We start from the raw sequence: 22,128 nt of genomic DNA, 5'->3' as shown, positions 1-22,128 counted from the left end.
TGAGTATTTTATTAATCACTCAATATTCGCATAATATTAATCATTTTGTTGGGCAGGTGCGCGAGGCATTGGAGTTTGCACTAGAGGAGGATCTATTTGCCAAACTGCTCTTCCTGTATCGCTCGCCCGAAACGCTGATCAAATGGACGCGACCCAAAGAGGAGTATTTGGATGATGATGGTGACACTGACTCCATACCCAGTCGCATGAGTGTTCGTCGCCCTGAGCAGCTGCAGCAGCATCAATATCAGCAGCAACAGCAGCAGCAACAATAACATAGGTTAAATAATTTAAATATTTGAGTTAATTAGGAATTTGTTTACGTATGAATGATGTACGTATTTATTGCGTTAACGTAGGTTTCATAGTCTTTTTTAAATTTATACAGCAAATTAGTTAAAAAAACGTGAACGAAAAAAGAAAAACATAAACGAATATCGAATATTGAAATGCAAAAACTGAAAACAGAAACACAACAAACCCTCAACAACAACAACAACCACATCAGAAACGACACGAAAAACACACTTACTGTTAATTACAATAATAACATTTGTTTAGTTAAATAACGTCAAGTACTGCCGCCATGTGAATGGGAAAACTGTGTAAAAGTCGTTGCGAAAACTATACACCAACTAAATATAACTAGTGCATGTCTTAAGTCTAGCAATTGTAACTAATTTATTAAGTGCAAAAGTGTTGCTGTTCGATTAGATAAACGAAATAATAACGAGTAATAATTTGTTTAAGTTATCAACTAAGTCATACTTACATATATACTTATGTGTGTAAAAACTCTATAATAATTATTGTTATAATTATAATAATAATAATAATGAGAACTCATATTCAGGGATTTTTAGCATTTTACAAAACAAACATAATTGTAAATCAATACAACTAACTAACAACTGCAACTAACAAAACTTAAACTACGCATCCAAGCAGTTCAGTGAACAAAATCAAAAACAAAAATAACAATAAATAAATGTTTTGTATTTACAATAATAGTGAATTAAATGTAAATGTAAACTTAATAAGTGTCGTGTGCGCAAGCTTCAAGAATTTTGTACGTAAATATTTATGTTGCCTTTGAAATGAAAAGTCTAGAAAAACTATATTAAATTGAATTGATATTATGTATGCATATGTTGGAAATGTTTGTTAAAAGAAAATAATCTATAGTGCTATGTACATATATAAACAAAAAATGATATATAGTGGAAAGTGCGTATATGTTGCATGCATGTTTATATAAAGCGTTGAATTTATTTATAGGCATATCACATTAACATATTTTTGTATATCGAATGCAAATTGTATTATTTGCTTAACGGATAAGCGGCAATTTCATATCAAAATGCAATAATTCAAAGGCTTACAATACGCTCTGCTTAATTAAAATTGAATGTCATCAATCCGAAATAAATAAGCCTGTGTATACCTAATATGTATCTCAAATGGGCAATCTCCAATTAGCATTAGATTAAATACACATACACATCACACACACACGCCAACTAAAAACTTTATGTGCTATTTTATACATATTGAAATGAATTAATAAACTGACGAAACAAAAAAGAAATCAACTAATTTTTGTACCAAGAAACAAACAATATTTAAAGATTAACATAGAAGTATAATTAATAACAAAAAGTGTACCTATTTTTAGCGTTTAATATTTTAATTAGCTTACAACAAAACAAAATCAAAACTACTTACTATGATTACAAATAGAGAATCAAAATTTATTGTATTAAATGGTAAACACATTTGCATTCTTTTGGATTCCCTCGGATTAGTTTCAAGTGCTTAGCGGTGTGAAACAGTTAACAAAGCCAACACTGTGTGGTATTTGTAAAGGGTTTCAGAATATTTACCTTGGATCTGGCTGACGAAATAGGCAAGTGGAATTTACTTTAGAGACAAATGTTGTGTAAAATATATCAAAGAAGCGAAATGTCAGAGTGATATTAAAAGATAATGGACCCATATTTCAGTGCAAATCTTTTAGTTGATTTCTCTCGATTTCTTACACAATCTGTTTATTTTCCAGATTATAAATATGCCTGCTTCACAATTAAAATTTTCCCCATCATAATAATCATCATCATCATAATGTAACTTTAACGCAAATCAACTGCTTTTAATAACTTAATTTTATAAATGATGTTGCTTAGATACTACGTCAAAAGTGCAAATTGAATTATAGGTGCTGCCAAATGTCCACGATGAGCTCAGGTAATGCGAGTCGAGCAATTCCGGTAGTGTGTAAATTTATTCTCTGTGCTGTCCGCGCTGGAGGCACTCTCGTTGCTCTGCTGCCGACTGAACTTGACTGCTGGATACACCTCCTCCCAATGGGATTCACTGCGGCTCAGCACGCCCCGACGACGTGGAGTCGTAAAGGTGCTCTCCTGCTGCTGGGAATCCCTCTGAGTTGCGTTCACTGAATTGGCAACTGGCAATGGATTGTTGAGCATATGTTGCACACTCTTGGACAGACGAATGGATTGTATGCGATTGTATCCACTGTTTGTTGGCTTGTAACGCTCAAGCTTGAGCGTTAGCCGCGCCATTTCATTGCTCATCCACTCCGGTGCACGCATGCCGTCCAAATGTTTGAATAGTAGTAAACAGAGCACAGACTTGCGGACTGGCTTTTATAGTTGTTAGTTGTGTGCAGTGTGAGACGAGAGTGACACAATAATCGATACACCTTGATTTGTCGGTTGTCATTGCATAAAGTGGGTACAGGGCCTTGTCAAATGCAACAATCGATGGGGTTTCCCACCCTTCCAAATGGTACTGACCTATTAACTAAGCACTGACCGTAGATGTAACTACTTGTCTCGTTTGTTTTGTTGTTTGCAACAAAGTATATAATAATATAATATAATATAATATATAACATTTAATTAACAACTAAAGGCATAGACAAGGAGAGCGGGACACATACAATAAAAATAGTTAGAACAGGCTACAAATTCGAGCTACTTTGATAGTTAAGAGTGTTGCTTAATTCATTTTGGTCAACAATAACGAGGATATGGCAAAAACTGCGTTATATACAAAGGCATTGACTTTGTGCCTGCACGCTTAGGACACCTTGCAGTTGTCGTCATGTAGATGATCGCCATCAAGCTGCACATCGTCCTCGGCGGTGGAGAAGACCCCGCCCTGCAGCACTTTGTTAACAGCAGCACGTGCCAAATAGCCAGTTGTTTCCGAGTACGGCAACGAGTAGAAGGCCGTCAAATCCTCCTGCTTGGCTTCTGTGGACTGCGGCTGATGCTGTATGTTGTTATCCTTGCAGTACATGGCAAAAGCCTCAGCTAATATGCCATCAAGATCGAGTGCTTGCTTGAAGTGCAACTCCGGATTGCTGTAAGATATAAAACTCTTTGTATTATGTTCGCTTACACAAGATTAAGCTACTTTTACCGATTGAGAATCGTGGCCACAATGCAGAGCAGCTCGACGGTGATCTGTCGCCTTTCCGGACGATCGATACAAATGAGTGTTTCCTCCACGAGCAGATTGAAAGTCAATTCGCCGCGACTCATGCTTGTCAGTGTCGGCGTGGCAGGCAGATGATGTCCTTGCGTCAGGATGCCCTGAGGTGTGCGCTGTAGAATTTCCCATATCTTGTTATAAAAGTGCTTAGGCACACGACACAAGCAGCCCTCGAGTTGGCGTCGCTGCAGCGTTGTCAATCTGTAAGAGATGATTAGAATTAGTTTCCTACTTGATTTTAGTTTCCTCCGCATACTTCTCTTCCACAGCCCACTCGCTGACTGTGAGCACCTTCTGCAGTAGGATGCGCACTTGGAACGGCGACAGATTATCCACATCGATGCTCTGCTGACCCGAGATCTGCAGGTAGATGCGCATAGCCTCGAGTACCCAGCCAATGCGTATTTTTAGAATACCACGGAACATGGACGGATTGGTGGCAATGAGACGACCACAATATAAAACCACTTCCTGCTGCAGCACAGCCTGAATCACATCGTACGGCTGCACACTAGTGTACATGACATTCTGAATCTCAGCTGGCGTCATGGGCTTGTCAAAGACAGTCTCCTTTTGACCAATAATGCCCACGGTGAGCTCCTTGCCATTGACCAGAACGGTGGTAATAAACGGACTGATGGAGTCCACAATGTGATGCAGCAACGAGGAACAATAGCGCACGGCGCGCCAATAGCGCAGCGAACCAGCGCGATGATAGAGCTGCGTCAAAGCTGTATTCACATTCAGGCCATTCACTTCAAAGTGCGGTCCCTCGCGGTTCAGCAAAATGCCCCATAGCTGGCAGAGGCAATAGATGGATTCGGTGTTGCGCAGCGCATTGATAATATCGGGCGTGGGTTTGCTATCAAAGTGCTGTAGAAGTAAACAGATTAGTTTCAAGGAGAAGCAAACATATTTGATAGTTTAACTTACTGCAACGGAGACCTTCTCCTCCACATAGGTCAAGGCCTTAGGCACATCTGTGAGGGATTGATAGCCAATGTACTCGTGATTGATTTGCGAGAATGCATTCTCATTGTCTGTCAGATCGCTCTGGTTCATGAAATCCAAATGTTCAATGCACGAGCTGCTGATGAGGTTCTGCAGCCGACCAATGCGCACCTTCATGCCATCGCAATAGCCCTTCTTCAGCATGGCCAGCAAATCGAGCATCTCCTTGAATTGCGGATCACGCATGTGCTCCTCGCGTATCAACAGACAAACTGTTGGTCGGCCCGAGAGGCGCCAATATTTGCCCACAAATTGCAACTCCGTCTTGATGTCATCGATGAGCAGCGCCATATCGCGATACAAATAAAAGTCTGAGACCTCAAAGATCAGAGGATAACAGAGCACAGTCATGCCGCAGATGCGATAGACTTTGCTGGTGCCCAGCGAACCAACTGGACGGGATGGACGACCGGAGAGGCCAACCTTGTTGTTGACGCCCAGATGCTGATAGACCTTGATAAGCTCTGTGGAGCTCCAGATTTGCACGGGTTCCACCTTGAGTAAGACAAGAAATTAAGTGAGCAAAAGAGTTGAAATAAATATCTAAAATTGCTTACCTCATGTGGCGTCTGGGTTTGGATGCCGTAGGTGGCCATCATGGCCTGCAGGCGCATGGACTCGGCAATCAGCACAATTTGTACCACCAAATCAGTGGCGGTGCCCTGCAAGGATGCACACAGCAATCATTAGCAAAGATAAATATGTATGAAAGCTTAGGAAGTTAGATAATGCATACAGCCAATTAAATACACTGAAATTATCATCGAGGTGATGACGAGAACTAACCAAATGCCAAAATGCAAAAATGCAAGGAATAATTTAAGGATAAAGGATTCTAGCAGACAAAGAGGGAGATAGGAGAGTGTGGGAGAGATGGGAATGTGGAACATACAAATCAATTCGTGTGGAGGATCAGGACTTTAGACATGCCGGACACAAACAATAACAAATAAAAAGAGAGAGAGAGAGAGAAAACGTTTTACATAACATAACTTACAATCAAGATACGAAATAAAAATAATAAGTATTTTCAGGCATTTTAAATGTTTATACAACTCGCGAGTTTTACAAAGTTTAGTAATAAATTAGAGTGTTGAATTGTTGAAAGTGAATTTCGAATTTCTTTTCCATTTTTAGCTGCCAATTTGTTGCCTATACAACGCATTCAATATTCGTTTCATTAGGAAATTAATCCCTGACCCAGACAATCCAACCACAAATTACCTTCTTGGCATCCAATATTAGAGGTATGCGTGGTTTCTATAATTATGTTGTTGTAGTTTGTTTTTTTGTTTTGTTTTGGTTTTTTTTAGTAGAGAATAACATTTAACAATAGGCTTTTAATTAGTAGAAACATTTGTTGGGTCGCACTACTTGATAGTCTGTTGCTGCCCCCAAAAATAGTATATATAGTATATATATTTAAATTTAGACAATTGCATATTAATCAAAATTTTGTCTCTAGCTATTAAGTGCTTGCTGTTTGTGATGGTTAGCTACAATCGGTTAACGAGATCAAGAGAAGCCATTAAGAAAAAAAAAAAAAAAAAACAACAGAATAATATTAAATTTAGGATAATAACTGAAAAACTACGTTGAAGGAAATAACCCAACATCTGGTGGTGGTGATCCATTACTTACAGTGCCCGGTTTAGCCTATGTATAGAGCGTGTGTAGTAGGAACAAAATATGCAGTAGATTTATAGACAAGAAACAGTACCGAAAAGAGTAAAGAAAAAACTTTTGATTTAGATACAAAAAATAAATAAGCAACAATTTGTTGAGGTTCGTTTTGTTTTCCACTATATACAGTTAAACAATAAACACAGCCATGATATCATTGATAAGAATTTGCAACTAATTATTAAATTGAATTTTTTTGTATGTAGCTTTGAAGTCGTGTGTGTGATCGTGTCTATGTGTTTGAAGTGAAACCCAGCAGGAAAATCTATTATGAACATTGTTATTATAAACTTGTATTAATCTTCAAATCTACTAAAACACTTTAAATAAAAATTCTAAATTAATAACTGCATGCCAATTAGCCTGAATATTAACCAAATACTTTATGTTTTTAGCCTTTAAGCTTAAAGTGTTATGTCAACTTGAAATCGTTGAATATTCCTGCTGGGCTGGATCGGAATAGTGTCACATCTGTATATGTAGTATAGTTCTATATTTTTTTTTTGGTTTTGTTTGTGTGTGCGTGTGTGTGTGTCGCCAAATAATAATAGAATTTGCATTTAAATAGTGATCTAATGTGCAAAACATCTAAAGAAAAAAAACAAAGCATAGTTTGTATACAAAATAGTTATAAGAATTTTGACAATTTGATCTATATGTACAGATCGTATTAGGTACGGTTTTTTTTTATAGGAATATCGACTACTTACTTTGTGTTTATCATCGAAAGCTTTGCCCTGTTAACAATTTTGTAAGCCAACCGATTAAAATAGGTTTGGGAATTAATTTTCGTTTATGTAGTAGTGTGGAAGGTTTGTAAAGTTTTTCGAGGGGATTTTGTATTGTTTTGTAGCAGTAGTAGTGGTAGTAGTTTACGATGGTAGTAGAGTAGAATGGACAAAATATATGTATATATAAAGAGACAATATAGTATGTAGTATTTAGTTGCAGCCAATCAAGTCATTTAACCCATAGAAAGAAAACAATTACAATTAAAAATACATCTTAATACCAATTGGACAGCGAACGCAGACACACACAGCAGACACAGAAACGCAGCAGCGGCGTCGGCAGCTAAGCTTTGGACTTTGCTGTGACATTTCCCCATTGTCAATCAGTTCCCCGTTTAGTTCCGCCCGCGCTTCTTAGAGCCAACTCACCTGAAAAGCCGAGTAACGACCAGCACGTCGTGGTCGATTATAGCTGGGCAAGTAGCGACGAATCGGATCCAATTCATTAATGTGCAGCAGTCCAGCAGTCAGTAGTTGGGCAATGATGAAAAAGGATTGGCCCCACAGGAACAGCGACTGCGATGGAGCACGCATATAGGAGCCGTCGCCATCGGGAGCATAGTACATGGTAACCACGGGATCACCATTGGCATCAGTGTGCAGGCAACGACGCAGATCATTTTGATACTCCTCGATTTGTTCGTTGTTGTTCTTGAAGACGCCATCGATGATCATGGTGATGAAGAACAGCGGCCATTCGCATTCCAGGCCCTCGAACTCCTTTAACTCGCCTGCCTGATAATAGCGTCGTGTTTTGTCTTCTGTTTTGCTCAGGAAACCATCGCGCGTGAATCGCTTAAAGCCCATTTTGCTGCGCAAACGATTGACAACATTCTGCTTGGTCTGCTCCACCAGACGATCTTCGTGTGAGGCAAAGGCTGGGAAGGAGAGCGTCAACAGCAGCGAAGCATCCACGCCCTGTAAGCAAAGGCAATGTATTAGTTACAGATTTTTATTTGATTGATTGTTTTATTTACCTTGGAGCTCGATTCACGCGGCAACATTGTTTCAAAGATGCTTCGGTTGCGATTGTGAGCATCAATGTCCACGTAAACAACGCTCCAGGAGGCGCCTTTCTCGCCAAACAAGTTGCAGCCATTGATAGCCTCCAGAGCAGACTTGGCCATGCCTATAAGCGGGGTACAAATAGTTAATAAGCAAAATAAATGCAAGTGACTCTTTAGACTTGCCTATGGAAGAGGCATGAATCTCTGGTGTGCCATTGTTATACTTGGACCCACGCTCCCACATGCCAAAGTCTGGTGTGCGATATGCGCGCTCCACATAGTAGACAAGATTCTGCACAAAAGCCACCTCATCGTGGGTGTAAATGATCTGTAATCCCGAGGTAATCATCTGCACCAGGAACAGCAAATAAAGCGAAACCTGCAAGACAAAAATGCTTGTTCAGATAAGTTATATTGTAAAACTATTTCACTACTTACGCAGTCGATCTGCAAATGATTGTAGAACTCATCTGGATAGATCTTCTCGCCCGTATGCAGCTGGAATTTGCTGTGCAAGGCATGTTGATTGGATTGCCGTTGCTTGAAGAGCTCCACACGCGACGCCTGCTTCACCCAACACTCCAGAATGCCGCGCATGCATTTGACGGTGCTCTGACCAAGTTCATACGACTTGCCGCGATCATCGTCAATGCGTCTGTAGGCCTGATATAAACTCCACACGGCGGCAGCACAGTAAACGCTATCACGAACTGATCCCACCACTTGATCGGTGCTCATCACCGGAAAGAGGCCAGTGATGGGGCTCTGATAACGCAGCAGCTGTCGCTTGACTAAAACGAGATCAAGGTAAAGATTAGGAGGCAGTCGAATTAAAAAGAATTAACCGAGCTATTATATACTACGTATACTTTATGAGACCGGAGATGCCTTCTTTTACGTTTCATCATTAACTTTCTATTAGCATGCCGACATAAAGCGTTTAAATAGTGCAGGGTATACATTAGATTAGCAGCTGTATTAAAATCGAGAGTTGTCAATGGCTTTGCCTCAAGCACATGTTGTTGTTGACATATGCAAATAAACAAACGCCAAACAGCGCTTGAGAACGCGCGCGAGAGAGATAGAGGAAGAGAGCGAGTGGGCAAGAGAGAGGCAACAATCAATCGAGCAAACAACTGCCGATACAATTTTGCGACGACTTCGCTACACGTCTGTTTATAAATAGAAGCAATGCGATGTGGCATCATCTCAATTGGATGCTAAATTGGCTGCCCTACACAGTTGTGTCCCAAGGTTATTTAAAGGATTGCAGCAGTCGCACTTTGGAATTTCGAAGTTTGCAAAAATGAAGAAACTTTACCAATGCCATAGTAAATGTCCAGCTGCTTCACTGTATCCTCGTAGTTGATAGTCTTCAGGAACTGATCCAGATTGATGTCTTCCAGGCTATTGTGCCGCCCACTTGTCGATATGCCACTGTCCACCGCACTTCCGCCTGCCGCGCTTCCACCTGGCGTTGTCACTACTAAGCCGAGACTGTTGATGAAATTATACTTTATACACTTGTGAAATTATTGAAGAGTTGAAAAGATTACGCACGATTTCGGCACATTACGCATGGTAGTTGTCGTCAATTAAACGCGTTGTGTTGCTTTAATTACCGCAGCAATCATAGAAAAATGTATACGCAAAAGAAGAAAAAAAATATACCCTTCAAAAGAGTCAAACACGCAAAATGCAATGAGACCAGCTGCTTAACAGACTGTAAGGGTGCAAAAATGTAAAGAGATGTGGCGTAGCATAGCGTGTATAGGAATGAAAGAGTGTGTGACGTCACAGTATGTTTATTTACATAGACGCTGTTAAGTCAGCTGTAATTGGTTGCTGTTAAAATATGCAAAGAGACCAACTGCTTAACAGTCTGTAAGGATAGTGTGCTGTTAAAGTAGTTGCAAAATGCATGTCATTGTGAGCAAGCGGGAAAAGTTGTAGTGTGTGCATTTGTGTCAGTTTATAAATTTTATTTCCAGCAAAAGCAGTTAATAATATTTGTTATTTATTGTTTATTCATTTATGGCGAACACTACGAGCAGCGGGTCACTGCAGCGTAATCTTCCACATATTATTATTTGATGCGCTTGAATTACCCTGTGGCCGGGCCAAACAGCTGTGCAAAACAGCTGCCCGCTCAAAGCAGGTTTATTTTTTATGGTGTCGCACCTTTTGACGAACGGCAGGCAGATGCTTGACGTTTGAATTAAGTAAATCATAATCATCTATTAGCGTGTCGAGCAAGTGAGATCATCGACCAGCTTGATGCCATTGTTGGCCGTGAAAATGCAGCCGCTACAAGCGCAATGAGAAAGTCTCTGCGCCACACAAATAAACGAAGTACTTAAAAGAAAACTGAATGAGTCTTGTGATGATGCTGCAACTGTTAATACTCAACGCGCTGCTAGCGCTGCAACTGCGCCCTTCACTTGCCGAAACGAAGCACACGCTGACGTTGCCAAATCTACCCACGGATCATCTCATACGCTACCTCAACACGTTCCCCAAACTGAAAGGCCAGCTGCCCTTAAATGCCACAACTCGACTCGAATCTCGCGCCTGCTGGGGCCATGAGCACAACTGCAGTCCTGAGGCACGTTTCCAAACCCCCAACTGTCCCGGCGATCACACTGGCTGGGTGCAGAGCAAGGAGGCGCAAGTGCAAACGTTCTATTACCAAGCGGACTTTGGCTACATTCAACAACAGCTGGACGAATTGACGCCTCAGTGTATGCCCAAGTATCTAACGGATTCATCGTTGGAATGCACACGTTATCTGCGCTTCTGTCGCGGGAGGAATCTGCTAATCGATCTACGTGATGTGCCGAAGCGCAAGGAGCGTATACGCTATCACATGGATGTTCTGAAACCAGGCCAACTGCTGGGCCATTGTGAATTAAATCGCACGCGCCTTAATGCTGAAATGGATCACATTGGTTCGGCATTGCAGTCTTGGGGCCCGGAGCTGCGCAACTTTGATGTGCTCCCGCATCCGGTGCTGGAGAGCGGCGCCTGTGACTTAGTGGTGAATGCGCCGACGTTCATCATGAAGATCGATGCCACCTACAATATGTATCATCATTTCTGTGACTTCTTCAATCTGTATGCCTCGCTCTTCGTCAACCAATCTCATCCTGCTGCCTTCAACACTGATGTGCAGATTTTGATCTGGGAAACTTATCCATATGATTCGCCTTTTCGTGATACATTCAAGGCATTCAGTCAGCGTCCGGTTTGGACGTTGAGTGATGTGCAGGGCAAGCGGGTCTGCTTTAGGAATGTTGTGTTACCGCTGCTGCCGCGCATGATCTTTGGTTTGTTCTACAATACACCCATTGTAAGTAGCAATTTAATTGACCAGAACTGTTTAGTAATCTATCTTGCTTCTTGCAGATTCAGGGCTGCTCCAACAGCGGCTTGTTTCGCGCCTTCTCAGAGTTCATATTACATCGCCTGCAGATTCCCTATCAGCCGCCACTGGCCAAGAGAAAGCTAAGGATCACTTATCTTTCACGTCGCACAAAATACAGGCAGGTGCTCAATGAAGCTGAACTGCTGGCACAGTTAGAGGACAACGAAGATTATCAAGTGCAACGTGTTTCCTATGAGCGGCAAGTATTAAATTCGTAATCGAACAACCTTTTATTTAATTTTCGATCTCTTACACAGCCTTTCCTTCAGCGATCAATTGGCCATTACCAGAAATAGCGATATACTCATTGGCATGCATGGCGCTGGCTTGACCCATTTGCTCTTTCTGCCGAATTGGGCGTGCCTTTTTGAGTTGTACAATTGCGAGGATCCCAATTGCTACAAGGATCTGGCGCGCTTGCGTGGTGTGCACTATGTAACCTGGGAGCAAACGGATTTGGTGTATCCACAAGATGAGGGACATCATCCTGAGGGCGGCGCTCATGCCAAGTTTACAAATTATCGCTTTGACGCCCAGGAGTTTGGTCGTCTTGTGGCTCAAGCGGCAACAGAAGTGCGTGCGCACAAAGATTTTCCACAAGCAACAACGCCAACATCACAGCACGACGAATTTTAGTTAGGGTTTTAGCGCTTTGTGATTTACCCAATGCATTTATTTATTTCAAAAACTAACCGACAGTATCGACATTTCAATATATCGTTATCGATAACAGTATAAGAGCTAACCATCGCAAGGTGGCAGCGCTCCGCATAACAGCTGTTTTTGTTTACTTCCCATAACGCGACATAAAAGTTGCCAAGGTGGCAACTTGGCATGCAACAGCTGTTTTTGTTTATCTAACGCATTGCAGCGACCAAGCCGCAACAATTCCAATTTACAAAAGCAAAGTGAACTTAACAAATGCGGACGATGAGCTGGCCGGGATTGGACATTGGTTCCACGCCAGGCAAAGGCTATTACTACGAAGCCTACAATCCTGCAGGCAGCTGCCTGCTCTCCGCGCCGCTTCACATATTCGAAGGCTATTTGACTAAAATTGGTTGGACTCCAGTTGTGGATATCGACTTGGTAGAAGTGGTGGAGTACCGCACAGACAAGAAATCCTGGCAGTCGGTTCGAAGCAGTCTGAGCAGTTTCCTCATGATAATGCCCACACTACTGGGCTTTACGCTTTCGCAGCTGCTGTGCCAACGTTTACATCTGCATTCGACGCGACGTTTCCTCATGGAGTTCATAGTGGTTTCTTTGCCCACCGTATGTAATATGATGCTGTCCAGTGAATGTAATGCGCTTTATGTGACACTAGTTGGCGCCTATATTGCCTACCTGCTGTGGCGCTCTGGTGTCTGGTCAAGATTCCCAGCGGAGACGACGGACTACAGCTTTAAACTGGGCAAGCGACCCATTGTATTCACTCTAATACGCGCCACTGCTTACCTGGGCACTGGTGCCGCCATCCTGGCCATTGACTTCAAGCATTTCCTGGTGGGCAATGGCAAAAGCAGAGACTTTGGTGCCACTATCATGGACATGGGAATTGGCTTGTTTGTGGTCATCATGGGTTTAGTTTCGCAGCGATCTCGGCACCTCGGGGATATTAAAAGGCTGCCCAAAGTCGTGTTGCCATTGCTGGTGCTTGGCTCAGCACGTACTCTGGTGATTACCATGATTGACTACCATCAGGATGAGCGTGAATATGGCAAGCATTTGAATGCCTTTTTTACTCTGGGATTCACGAAACTCTTTGGAAGCATTGTCAGCTTACTTGCGCCAAGTGATAAGCAGCTGCTGCCTCTCAGTCTAGGTGAGTTATTCTGTACTTTAAATGAAAGTTTATTGAACATTTTTAATTTCTTAACAGGTGTTTTGGGGCTGCATGAGTTGATCTTACAATTGAGTCTCTCGGAGTATGTGATGCAAAGTGTGGAACGCATAGGCTTGCTGGACTCGAATCGCGAAGGACTCAGTGCTCTGCCTGGCTGTATTGCGCTCTATTTGCTTAGCATTTACGTGGCCAAATGGTACATGTCCCAAGATCACCTCAACTATGTGCAGTTCTGCTCCAAGCTGCGACACATGTTCATCTTCTGCATTATTGGTTGGCTGCTGGTCTTCGTCTGTGCATTTACCTGCGGCATTGCACGAGTTACATTCAACACGGGCTACGTCATCTGGTTGATTAGCATCTGTCTGTCCCTGATGCTGCTCTACGCCTTCCTCTTTGAGTTCGCTTTGGTCATAGCTAGACAAAATACGTTATTGATTCCGGATACTATTAAGCGACCTGCCCAGATGGCGCAGAGCAAGCCAACGGATTTGCCAGCGTTTGTGGAATCGCTCAATATGAATGGATTAACACATTTTATGATTTCCAACTTTTTGACGGGCTTTGTAAACATGTCTCTGGAGCCAATGCAGCGCAGTTCATTGCAGGGAATATTTATTTTGATTTCGTATATGCTGGTGACTGGAGGAGTTGTTTATGTGCTGTTTCGCAAGCAAATTCGTCTAGCGTAAAGCTAAGCTGTGATTCCTATTTTAAGTTAGTTTTCTTTTACCACTTAAGTACAAAGTTAACAACTTGTAAGCTAAAAGTATTTTGTGTGAATTTAAAGAAGAAAAGTAATGTATTTTAACGATTTTCCAGCATGTCCATAATCAAGTGATTCCCTTTCCTTTTCCATTTTTAATTGTATTCATACCATTTGTATATATCCAAACTTGTTAATTAATTGTAATTTATACACTCCTTTCCGTGTTTTAATCTTAACAATTATCAAATAAATTATAATCCAATTTTCGCTAAAATTTAAGATTTACATTAATATCACTAAAATACTTTGTGTGTGAATTAAAATTAGATTCTTAAGGTAAGCACATACGTACAAATTTCGCGTCATTATAACAAGCTTCTCGAAACAGTTTCAAAGACCATGACATACCCACTGGGCATAACCAGAAAGACAACGACTGGCTGTTGCTTAGGATCACACGATTTCCATGGCTTCTTATCGGACTGTGAGTTTTGATAGACTTCGTACACTTTGCAGCCATTCGCAGAGCTGACCAAACGTGTCCACACCCAGCGCTGATCCTTGTTCTGAGCCGTCGCCGATAGCTTCACCTTGAGCCGGCGACAAGCAATAGAACAAGCAGACAAGGATTGCTTCACACTTGTCGAGAAAGAAGGACCAGCTGGCAGGCGATTGTCAACCACCGGATTAGCAAAATCCACATGAGGCGTGCGGGGCCGTAGATTGCTTACATTCACTGTATGAGAGCGTAAACTGGGTGTTAAACCTTTGATACTCTTTCCCGTCTTGGCCGAAGTGAAGTGCGAAAGGCTGCTATTGCTGCTGTTGTACTTGGAAACATCGATTTTGCCAATGAGGTTGCAAGTAGAAGTGCCACAGCTCACTTTACAAGGTGCCGACGGAGCGGTAGGAGTCGAAATGGAAACTGGAGGCGCCAGCTGACTGGGAGTGCCTAGTAGAGGAAACTGAAGACGCTTTGTTGATGGAGACTGTTTGATTAATGTCTTACCAAAGTTTGCCATCTGCAGCAAATGCTTGATTTTGGTCACGCCTGAATAGTAAAGTATGCGATCTAGTGCCAACATGATGACTTCATCTGGATACGGACCTAAGGCATACGAACAGTTCTCCTCATGCTGCTGCTCAGTGGCCAACGCTTGTGCTCCACTGCAGCCAGTGTGGGCGGATTGACAGCTCATTTCAGAGAGCGAGAGATTTTGCAGCAGTCTAGCAAAAATGTTGCTGAATTTGAACAGTCTGAAGAAACTTGGAAACTGGAATCTAGAAATGCCACAATGATTTTGTTGACTTGGGTTGCTTTGCTACAAAAGGAGAGAAATAGATAGAGAGCAGAGAGACATAATGTCCGCTTAGGCACACTTGGACTCCCCGCTGGCAGCAGATGTCAAAGGTGCGATATCCGGCTTAACGCTCCACTCTTGACTCCAATGCGAAAACGAATACGAAGACGACGACGACGATGAAGGCGTCACAAAAGATAAGATTTCTATTAAGGAAATGACAGAAATTGCGCGCATTGTGTCCACACAGCACACTGCAAAGAAGCAAAGGTCGAGGATATTTAATTTAATGGCCCAAACAAAGCGGCTCTTCGGACATGGGGGATTGGGTGAATGGGGCGCAAATGACCAGCAAGAAAGTTGTTGGTTGGGGAGAGTGTTATATTAACTTGACTCGCTTTTTTTACTCTACGCAATGTAATTACAGCAACAGTTTCCGCTTGTGATGCGCATTTAATGTCATATCCTGGCACAGGACGACGCTCAATGCTATCTGATTTGGCAGCGCAAATGCAATTTCCTGCAATCGCAACCCTTTTAGCCCGGCAATTTTTTCTAATATATTGAGTTAATAGTTTCATATTCAACAGCACAAAGCGAGGGTGACTGGAGCAGAGCTCTCACCTGTTCCAGTTGAAATTGAGGGTTGGCTTTCTTGTTGGCTTTGATGACAGATTATTTTCATTAACCACGATGTCCATTTGGCCATCACGTGCCGAGCGAGCTAAAAAAAGGCATGTAAGAATTATGAACGTTAATTATTACGCATTTTGTATGTTTGTCAAAAAACATGACAAGGAGCAAGCTGTAGCTGCGGCAGGATATAGATATATGTATATGTGTGGGAGCCAACTGATTGATGTGTCGGACGACCAACAACAATCAAAGTCGAAGCATTCGTTTGCCTGCTGCCAATTTGCTGACTTTGTAGTATGCTCAGGCTGCAAATCGGATTTCATTCAGATTGCTTTTGCCCCGACAACTACACAAAAAAATGAAAAAATGAATGAAAAAATTATGATTGCGAGTGTGGGTGCGAGTGTGTATTGTATGCATATGCATGTGTAAGAGTGAAAGTGGGAGCAGGAGATGTTGTTGTGTGGGAGTCTCAATCACTGTGAAGAGGCTTAGTGCGCACCCAGGGGAAATCGCTTAAGCCGTTCATAATGAGTATTATGACTGACTGTGTCTACATGCATGGTTGACGCGGGCTCGTTTTTCGGCTTGGGTTTGCTTGCGACTTGGACCAGCAAAGCTTTGCTTGGCCACCAAACAAATGCCATACGAATTCGCTAGACACAAATTATTGCATACTTTCCAGCGCAAGCATTAAGTAGCCGACAGTTTGCACAAGTAAAGCGAAACTTTTGCAATTAGCAATGATGATGGAAAGAAAATAACATATGGTAACATAGAATATATATAATTTATATTTCTAACATGATTTAAAGTTAATATTTAGTAAATGTAACAGTTACCATAGGTACACAATTGCAGAAATCGAACAAGTTATAGAATGCTCCAAATGAATATCTTCTTTTACTACAGTTCTTTCTCTATTTACAGTAAACCTTCATGAAGCAGACCTCTCTTCTGCTGCTTTTCCTATCGATTTAATGTTGTTTGCCCGACAACAGCTTTGTGCCACGCGCAACAGAACAGAACTCATTCCCCCCGTTTATAAACAAAATGCTTATCGAACGCAATTTTGATCGCTGCTTAAATTCCATGGCAGCGAGAAGCACCACAAGATAACAAAAACAACAGCAACAATATCAAGAACTCCGACAATAAATGATGGCAACAAAGCAGTCTGCAATTTGTGTGATACAATGGCATATTCAAGAATGCTTTCGTTCGATGCTTTTAGCCAGAAATTGCGCAATTTTCATGCAATCAATGGGAAGCCAAAGGAAATAAAAAGTGTTGAGCGAATGCCAAACGGAAGGAAGGAAAGTTGACAGCTTGCAATGCAACAGCAGCATCAGTAGCAGCAGGATGTGAGACAGAACAGAACATGAATATGGACATTGTAGCTGCTCTAGTTGCCATGCGAACGGGTCGCAATTGCGTCGCTGTTAAATCGTGTGGAAGCTGATATGATTATGCGTGGCCATAGTGACAAAACCAAACCAAACAGCACTTGTTTGGGGCAGGCAAACATTGTGTGGCAAGCGCAATTAGTCTGCTACACTTTCCCCCACATTACTGATGACCACTTTAAAGCTGCGTAACAACAATCAACAATCGCATTATGTGATTGAAAAATAAACCTAAGTATTCTACTTAGGAACCGGCGAACATCTTTAACCCAAACCCGGCAAAACATTAAGAAGATTAATTCGGCAAAGCTGTCGTTGTTGTTGTTTTGCCTGGCACAAAATCTCAGATAACGTTATGCATCATTGTGTCAAGGAATTGACAAATCTTTGCAGGCAAAAAAAAAAAAAAAAATTGTAACAATTTCAGATTTCTTCAGTTGAAATGTGAAACCCGTGTGGCTTTCCCCTCGAATCGATTCGACAAACTCACAACTCGGAACACTCAAAAGCAATCATTAAATCGGATGGTTTCTCAGTATGTGTGTGTTGCTGCCATTTTACAACAAAACAAATGTAAGAAGTTTGATAAACTCCACGCACCCAAAAAAGAAAAAAACCGAAACCAAAACATTGCAAAAAGAAAGTCAGAAGAAAAAAATGAATTCGCAATAAAAAACTGTGAGACAGGACGTTGCCCTTCCCCACACACACAAACACACTCAAATTTAGAAATATATATACGGGGACATGTACAACCCTCTTGTGGAACTGCCCCGCCCGCTGGCGCATTTAATAAAGCCCAAATGGAATGACTCGCTTGGTCTCCCTTCGCCTTCGCCTTCGCCTTCGACTCGTCTGCTCCCATTTTTTGTGCCTTTGCCACAGCAAAGTCAGCAGCGTAACCGCAACACGTTAACGGTTTCGGTTTCACTCTGTGATTTACAACAAAAAGCCAACCGAGAGAGATGAGAATGGAGAGCAGTACTCTCCGCCTCCCTTTGGGATTGTGGTGTTGGCAAACTGGATACCCAGCGCACTCATGTGTGAAAAGGTACTTTGGGTGACTTCTATGCGTTCGTCTTGCTGCGCAACATTTCCCAGGATGATTTCCATGGTTGTTGTTGCTGCTGCTGTTGCATCCTCGCTGATGCCTTGATGTGTACAATTGACAGCTGCCGCAGGTAAATGATTGTCTATTAGATATCCTGCAGAAGCAGATTTAACGCGTTTTGGCCTTCTTCGGTTGATGATTTCTATGGCACTTTATAAAATAGGTAATAATTAAAAAAGCGTAATTTATGGCAACGTTTATTTCGGTTGCTCTTTCCATGATGCCGCTTTAAAAGGGTTATTGTAAATTGACTTATTACTTCTTTACTATTTTCCCTGTATGTATATGTAATGTTATATATATTTTTTTGTATTATAAATACTTTTTTAAATGTCATCTCATTTGCTGCATTACCAGTTATGATCCAAGCCATATATAAGTTACTTTTCCGGCTATCTACAGTCTGAATTCCCATCTCCCGTCTCATTTCCATTTCATTAAATTCATTTAGACAAAAGCCAGAAAGTTTTCCACGTGCCTGCGAACAGATAAGGAAGAGCACGTTGTCGCAGCAACCATGTGACCCTCAGACCCTTCGACTTACCCTGAATATACTTCAAGTGTTATCAGGCGGACAGCATCGTGCATATATTAAGAGTAAATTGGCTTGGCAATTGCCAAGCTAATAGAAATATCTGCAAGTTAATTTAGCGTCATGAAGTCTGCCAATAATGCAGACAAAAAAAAAAGATGTATACTTAAATAAAATAAGGTGGCCATGGCGAATAAATGCTTTGAAGTGGCAGACTGTTGTCAAGGTGAATTAATTGATGAAATATAGAAAATGAATTTATCAATAAAAGACCACTTAATAGGTATGTGTATCTTCTATCTAAATGAAGCTGTTTATTTACTAAAACTGACAGCTGGTGAAAAATTTGCCTTAGTGTTTGTATTAGTGTAGAAAAGAAGGTGTGCTAGTTGAGTCATAGTATGTCGTTTAAAAAGTCAAATGCACTCCAAAGCAGCAATGCGTGTCTCCAAATCTTGCATGGTCTGTTTCAGTTTTGCGACCGCTTCCCGCTTCGTCTCAATGAACTCCACAGTAGCATCGAAGTCATAAAGAAGTGCGGGCTTATGGAGAATGCCACATTTCTCATGCAGATCGGACTGTTGGTTCTTCAAACGCGCGCGCTTGAGTTTCAATTTGAGCAGCACATCTCGCAGACCTTCGCGTTTCTTTAGTTTCTCATTTAACTCCATGGATTTGCGCATCAATGTGGCTAAGGATAAGCTGGTTTTTTCGCGAATGAAAGCCAACTGATGCATGTGCTTGGTGCAACGATCTCGCATGCGATTCAAATCGTAATTGCGCTCTAAGAAAAGACGTTGTTAACCAAGTATCTTAATTGAATCTTTTTTCATGTAGGATTACCTTCCACCTTTGTGCCTAGTGCCGTGACATCGCGTTGCGCCATCAGATAGGTATCCATGGTCAACTCTTCAGTAATTTGATCGAATTTACGCTTGCGCTGTGGAAGCAGCATTCAACCAGAGTTCAAGAATAAGGACTAATGACTTACCTCAACCAGTCTGCCTAGCGTATGCTGTCTGGTAATAAGCCACAAGCGACTATCGCTGACTTCGTTACGCATTTGTTGCATTCGACGCAGCTCGTTCTCCACGATGCGTGGCAATATCTCTGCATCCTTGCGAATCAGGACCTCACGCATACGATTCTCAAGTGCTTCGACCGAGGACAATGCAATGTTGCTCACAAAATCCATGTCCAATTTGACACTGGCTAAGACTTCGCTGTTGGTTCGTTTCGTCTCTTCAGTTTTCTTTTTCAAGTGATCCAGCAGCTTTAGGGCGTCCATGTAGCGTTTGTGCTCGACTTGCTCCACTTTGGCTGGCAAGGAGTCAAAGCAGCGGGTTTGTCCCACACGACGATAGTAATCATACATCTTGTTATTCACATCAACGTTAAATTGCTTCGCAACTAGAAATTGACTATAGAGCTTTTGCAATTGGGCCATCAGTTTGGATTTGTTCAGTTTGCCAACTAGCTCCTTGATTGGATCCACATACTCTGCTGTATCCACCGCCTGATCGATGATCTTGTTTATGAACTCAAAGGCAATCTGACGTGTCTCGCGTATGACTCGCAAAGCTTCCATTGCTGTGGTCGATTGTTCGCGTGACTTACTGAGCGATGTATGGACATCGAGAAACATTTCCAACGCCACATCTTCAGCATCGGCTATCATGGGTTGCGGCTTGAACTCTTCCTCGTCATCGTCGAAAGGCCATTCGAATTCACTGCTTGTGGATGATGATGAAGTACTGACTTCCACAATTTCTTCTTTAACTGGCACTTCCTCCACCGATTTTGAGGACGATTCGGTGAGGCCTGTTAGAGGATTGACAAATTTACCCTTATCCACTTGCTCATCCTCCACAGCGCTACCAGGCCGTGATAGTACGCTGGATTCTACATGCTCCTCCGATTCTGTACTCAAGTCCGACATGCTGGGCATATAGAAGTATTGCAGAAAATCATCCTTGAAGGATACTCCCTGTGGTCCTCTCATATAGTCGTCTTCTTCTTCCGATGAGGTGGCACCTGTTCGCAGATCGTCTGATTCGGGTATTAATGTACTTTCTAAACGACTTAATTGTTTTGTCTCTTCTACAGATAATGAAGGCTCAACGCCCTCTCCCCCTTCACCATCATCTTTACCATCACCATCACCTTCATCTTTAGCAGTACCAGCACTATCATCTTTAGCAGCACCAGAACCATCATCTTTAGCATCACCATCACCCTCACCATCATCCTCTTGCGAAGTTTGCGATATTGTGTTCTGCTGTGATGCCGGTGTCACAGTCTCCTCAGTTTTTGCATAATGTCTATCCAATATTGCACGCGCCTTTCGCTTTTCTTCACGTCTCAGTAGACGCTTCTCGCGATCTGTTTGAGCATCAGTTGTGGACACCACGTCCTCACCTTCTCCAGTAGGTGCAACATTTTCGCCCTCTACTGTTGCTTCGGTCTGCTCAACATCATTGATGCCTGTGTCAATTTGAAGTGATGGCATCTCTGGGACGCTAATTTCTCCAGCTTCTTCTGCGACAGCTATTGACTCACGTTCAACTTCTTCCATTGTTGTTTTCTTCTATGTTACGTTTATTAAATTGTTTAGAATTGTGACAACTTAATATGTGATGTTGTGTCTGTGTATTATATATTGTGTTTTGTATTTTACAACTTATTGTTTCTATTTACTTCTGTTAATTCAGATTGAACATAAGCCTTTATGTTACTTGATATTCATAGTTTGAATGTGTTTGCAATGAAGTGTAGTCTTTGTTTTAGATCTTTACAAAGATTATATAGTTTATATAGTATTTTTTTTATGAAATATTTGATTTTTTGACAAGAGTCTTTTCTGTAGCTTTTCTTTATGCCCTCATTCAGTACTTAGAAGATAGTTCTTCTTGCTTGATTAATTACGCGTTTTACTTAGTTTGATCATTATTTTCCATTTGCCGGTGACGCGTTGACCTTTCGTAAATGAAATTTTCTCATTTATTTCAATAAAAGTTAATAGCTGGCCAAGAGACTAGGCATCGAACAAACTATGCCATTTTTATACGCTGAACGTGATGGCACCGCAAAGTATGCAACGAAATTTTTCATAAGGTGACGTCAAATGCGAAGCAAATGTGGAAACATTTCTG

At 41.7% G+C, this 22,128-nt stretch overlaps 7 protein-coding genes across 20 annotated transcripts in view; 3 read left to right on the top strand and 4 right to left on the bottom strand.

The window, feature by feature from the left end:
* Window positions 1-1,694, top strand: part of LOC117566187 (piezo-type mechanosensitive ion channel component) — a 38,358-nt gene extending 36,664 nt beyond the window's left edge. For 6 of the 11 annotated variants that reach the window (XM_034245703.2, XM_034245701.2, XM_034245697.2 and 3 more), the window contains one exon: window positions 57-1,691. In XM_034245703.2, coding sequence (XP_034101594.1) covers window positions 57-275 — 219 coding nt within the window. In that variant the 3' untranslated portion in view covers window positions 276-1,691. Of the gene's footprint in view, window positions 1-56 lie in introns of all 11 variants that reach the window. The other 5 variants (XM_034245700.2, XM_034245702.2, XM_034245705.2 and 2 more) reach the window with 4 other exon arrangements.
* Window positions 1,695-2,124: 430 nt separating this feature from the next.
* On the bottom strand, window positions 2,125-2,802 carry LOC117564043 (uncharacterized). Its single transcript, XM_034242653.2, has one exon. It carries the CDS (start codon window positions 2,610-2,612, stop codon window positions 2,241-2,243), a length of 372 nt encoding a protein of 123 aa, XP_034098544.1. The 5' UTR covers window positions 2,613-2,802; the 3' UTR covers window positions 2,125-2,240.
* A 92-nt stretch (window positions 2,803-2,894) lies between these two features.
* Window positions 2,895-9,730, bottom strand: LOC117564042 (probable phosphorylase b kinase regulatory subunit beta). Of its 4 annotated transcripts, none has more exons than XM_034242649.1 (12): window positions 9,572-9,730; window positions 9,333-9,508; window positions 8,450-8,802; window positions 8,195-8,390; window positions 7,982-8,133; window positions 7,374-7,922; window positions 6,924-6,950; window positions 5,088-5,192; window positions 4,453-5,025; window positions 3,776-4,392; window positions 3,448-3,720; window positions 2,895-3,388 (listed from the first exon to the last, which is right to left on the bottom strand). In XM_034242649.1, exons 1-12 carry the CDS (start codon window positions 9,589-9,591, stop codon window positions 3,103-3,105), a joined length of 3,327 nt encoding a protein of 1,108 aa, XP_034098540.1. In that variant the 5' UTR covers window positions 9,592-9,730; the 3' UTR covers window positions 2,895-3,102. The 4 variants fall into 4 exon arrangements, with proteins under 4 accessions (XP_034098540.1, XP_034098541.1, XP_034098542.1 ...); XM_034242650.1 differs by lacking the exon at window positions 6,924-6,950 and adding an exon at window positions 6,172-6,186; XM_034242651.1 differs by lacking the exon at window positions 6,924-6,950.
* A 363-nt stretch (window positions 9,731-10,093) lies between these two features.
* Window positions 10,094-12,201, top strand: LOC117564773 (EGF domain-specific O-linked N-acetylglucosamine transferase). Its single transcript, XM_034243672.2, has 3 exons — window positions 10,094-11,360; window positions 11,417-11,634; window positions 11,693-12,201. Exons 1-3 carry the CDS (start codon window positions 10,383-10,385, stop codon window positions 12,069-12,071), a joined length of 1,575 nt encoding a protein of 524 aa, XP_034099563.1. The 5' UTR covers window positions 10,094-10,382; the 3' UTR covers window positions 12,072-12,201.
* Window positions 12,202-12,234: 33 nt separating this feature from the next.
* On the top strand, window positions 12,235-14,125 carry LOC117564774 (uncharacterized). The gene is made up of 2 exons (XM_034243673.2): window positions 12,235-13,260; window positions 13,318-14,125. Exons 1-2 carry the CDS (start codon window positions 12,357-12,359, stop codon window positions 13,971-13,973), a joined length of 1,560 nt encoding a protein of 519 aa, XP_034099564.1. The 5' UTR covers window positions 12,235-12,356; the 3' UTR covers window positions 13,974-14,125.
* A 127-nt stretch (window positions 14,126-14,252) lies between these two features.
* On the bottom strand, window positions 14,253-15,287 carry LOC117564775 (uncharacterized). Its single transcript, XM_052003378.1, has 2 exons — window positions 15,000-15,287; window positions 14,253-14,942 (listed from the first exon to the last, which is right to left on the bottom strand). The coding sequence occupies exons 1-2, from the start codon at window positions 15,187-15,189 to the stop codon at window positions 14,356-14,358; spliced, it is 777 nt and encodes a 258-aa protein (XP_051859338.1). The 5' UTR covers window positions 15,190-15,287; the 3' UTR covers window positions 14,253-14,355.
* A 3,969-nt stretch (window positions 15,288-19,256) lies between these two features.
* On the bottom strand, window positions 19,257-21,711 carry LOC117565329 (uncharacterized). Its single transcript, XM_034244375.2, has 3 exons — window positions 19,968-21,711; window positions 19,820-19,916; window positions 19,257-19,760 (listed from the first exon to the last, which is right to left on the bottom strand). The coding sequence occupies exons 1-3, from the start codon at window positions 21,549-21,551 to the stop codon at window positions 19,393-19,395; spliced, it is 2,049 nt and encodes a 682-aa protein (XP_034100266.1). The 5' UTR covers window positions 21,552-21,711; the 3' UTR covers window positions 19,257-19,392.
* Window positions 21,712-22,128: the final 417 nt, after the last annotated feature.

The sequence above is a fragment of the Drosophila albomicans genome, chromosome 2L (genome assembly GCF_009650485.2).
Source record: "Drosophila albomicans strain 15112-1751.03 chromosome 2L, ASM965048v2, whole genome shotgun sequence".
Lineage (NCBI taxonomy): Eukaryota > Metazoa > Arthropoda > Insecta > Diptera > Drosophilidae > Drosophila > Drosophila albomicans.
The sequence above is the reverse complement of the archived record's forward strand: the minus strand, read 5'-3'. Positions and strand labels throughout refer to the sequence as shown.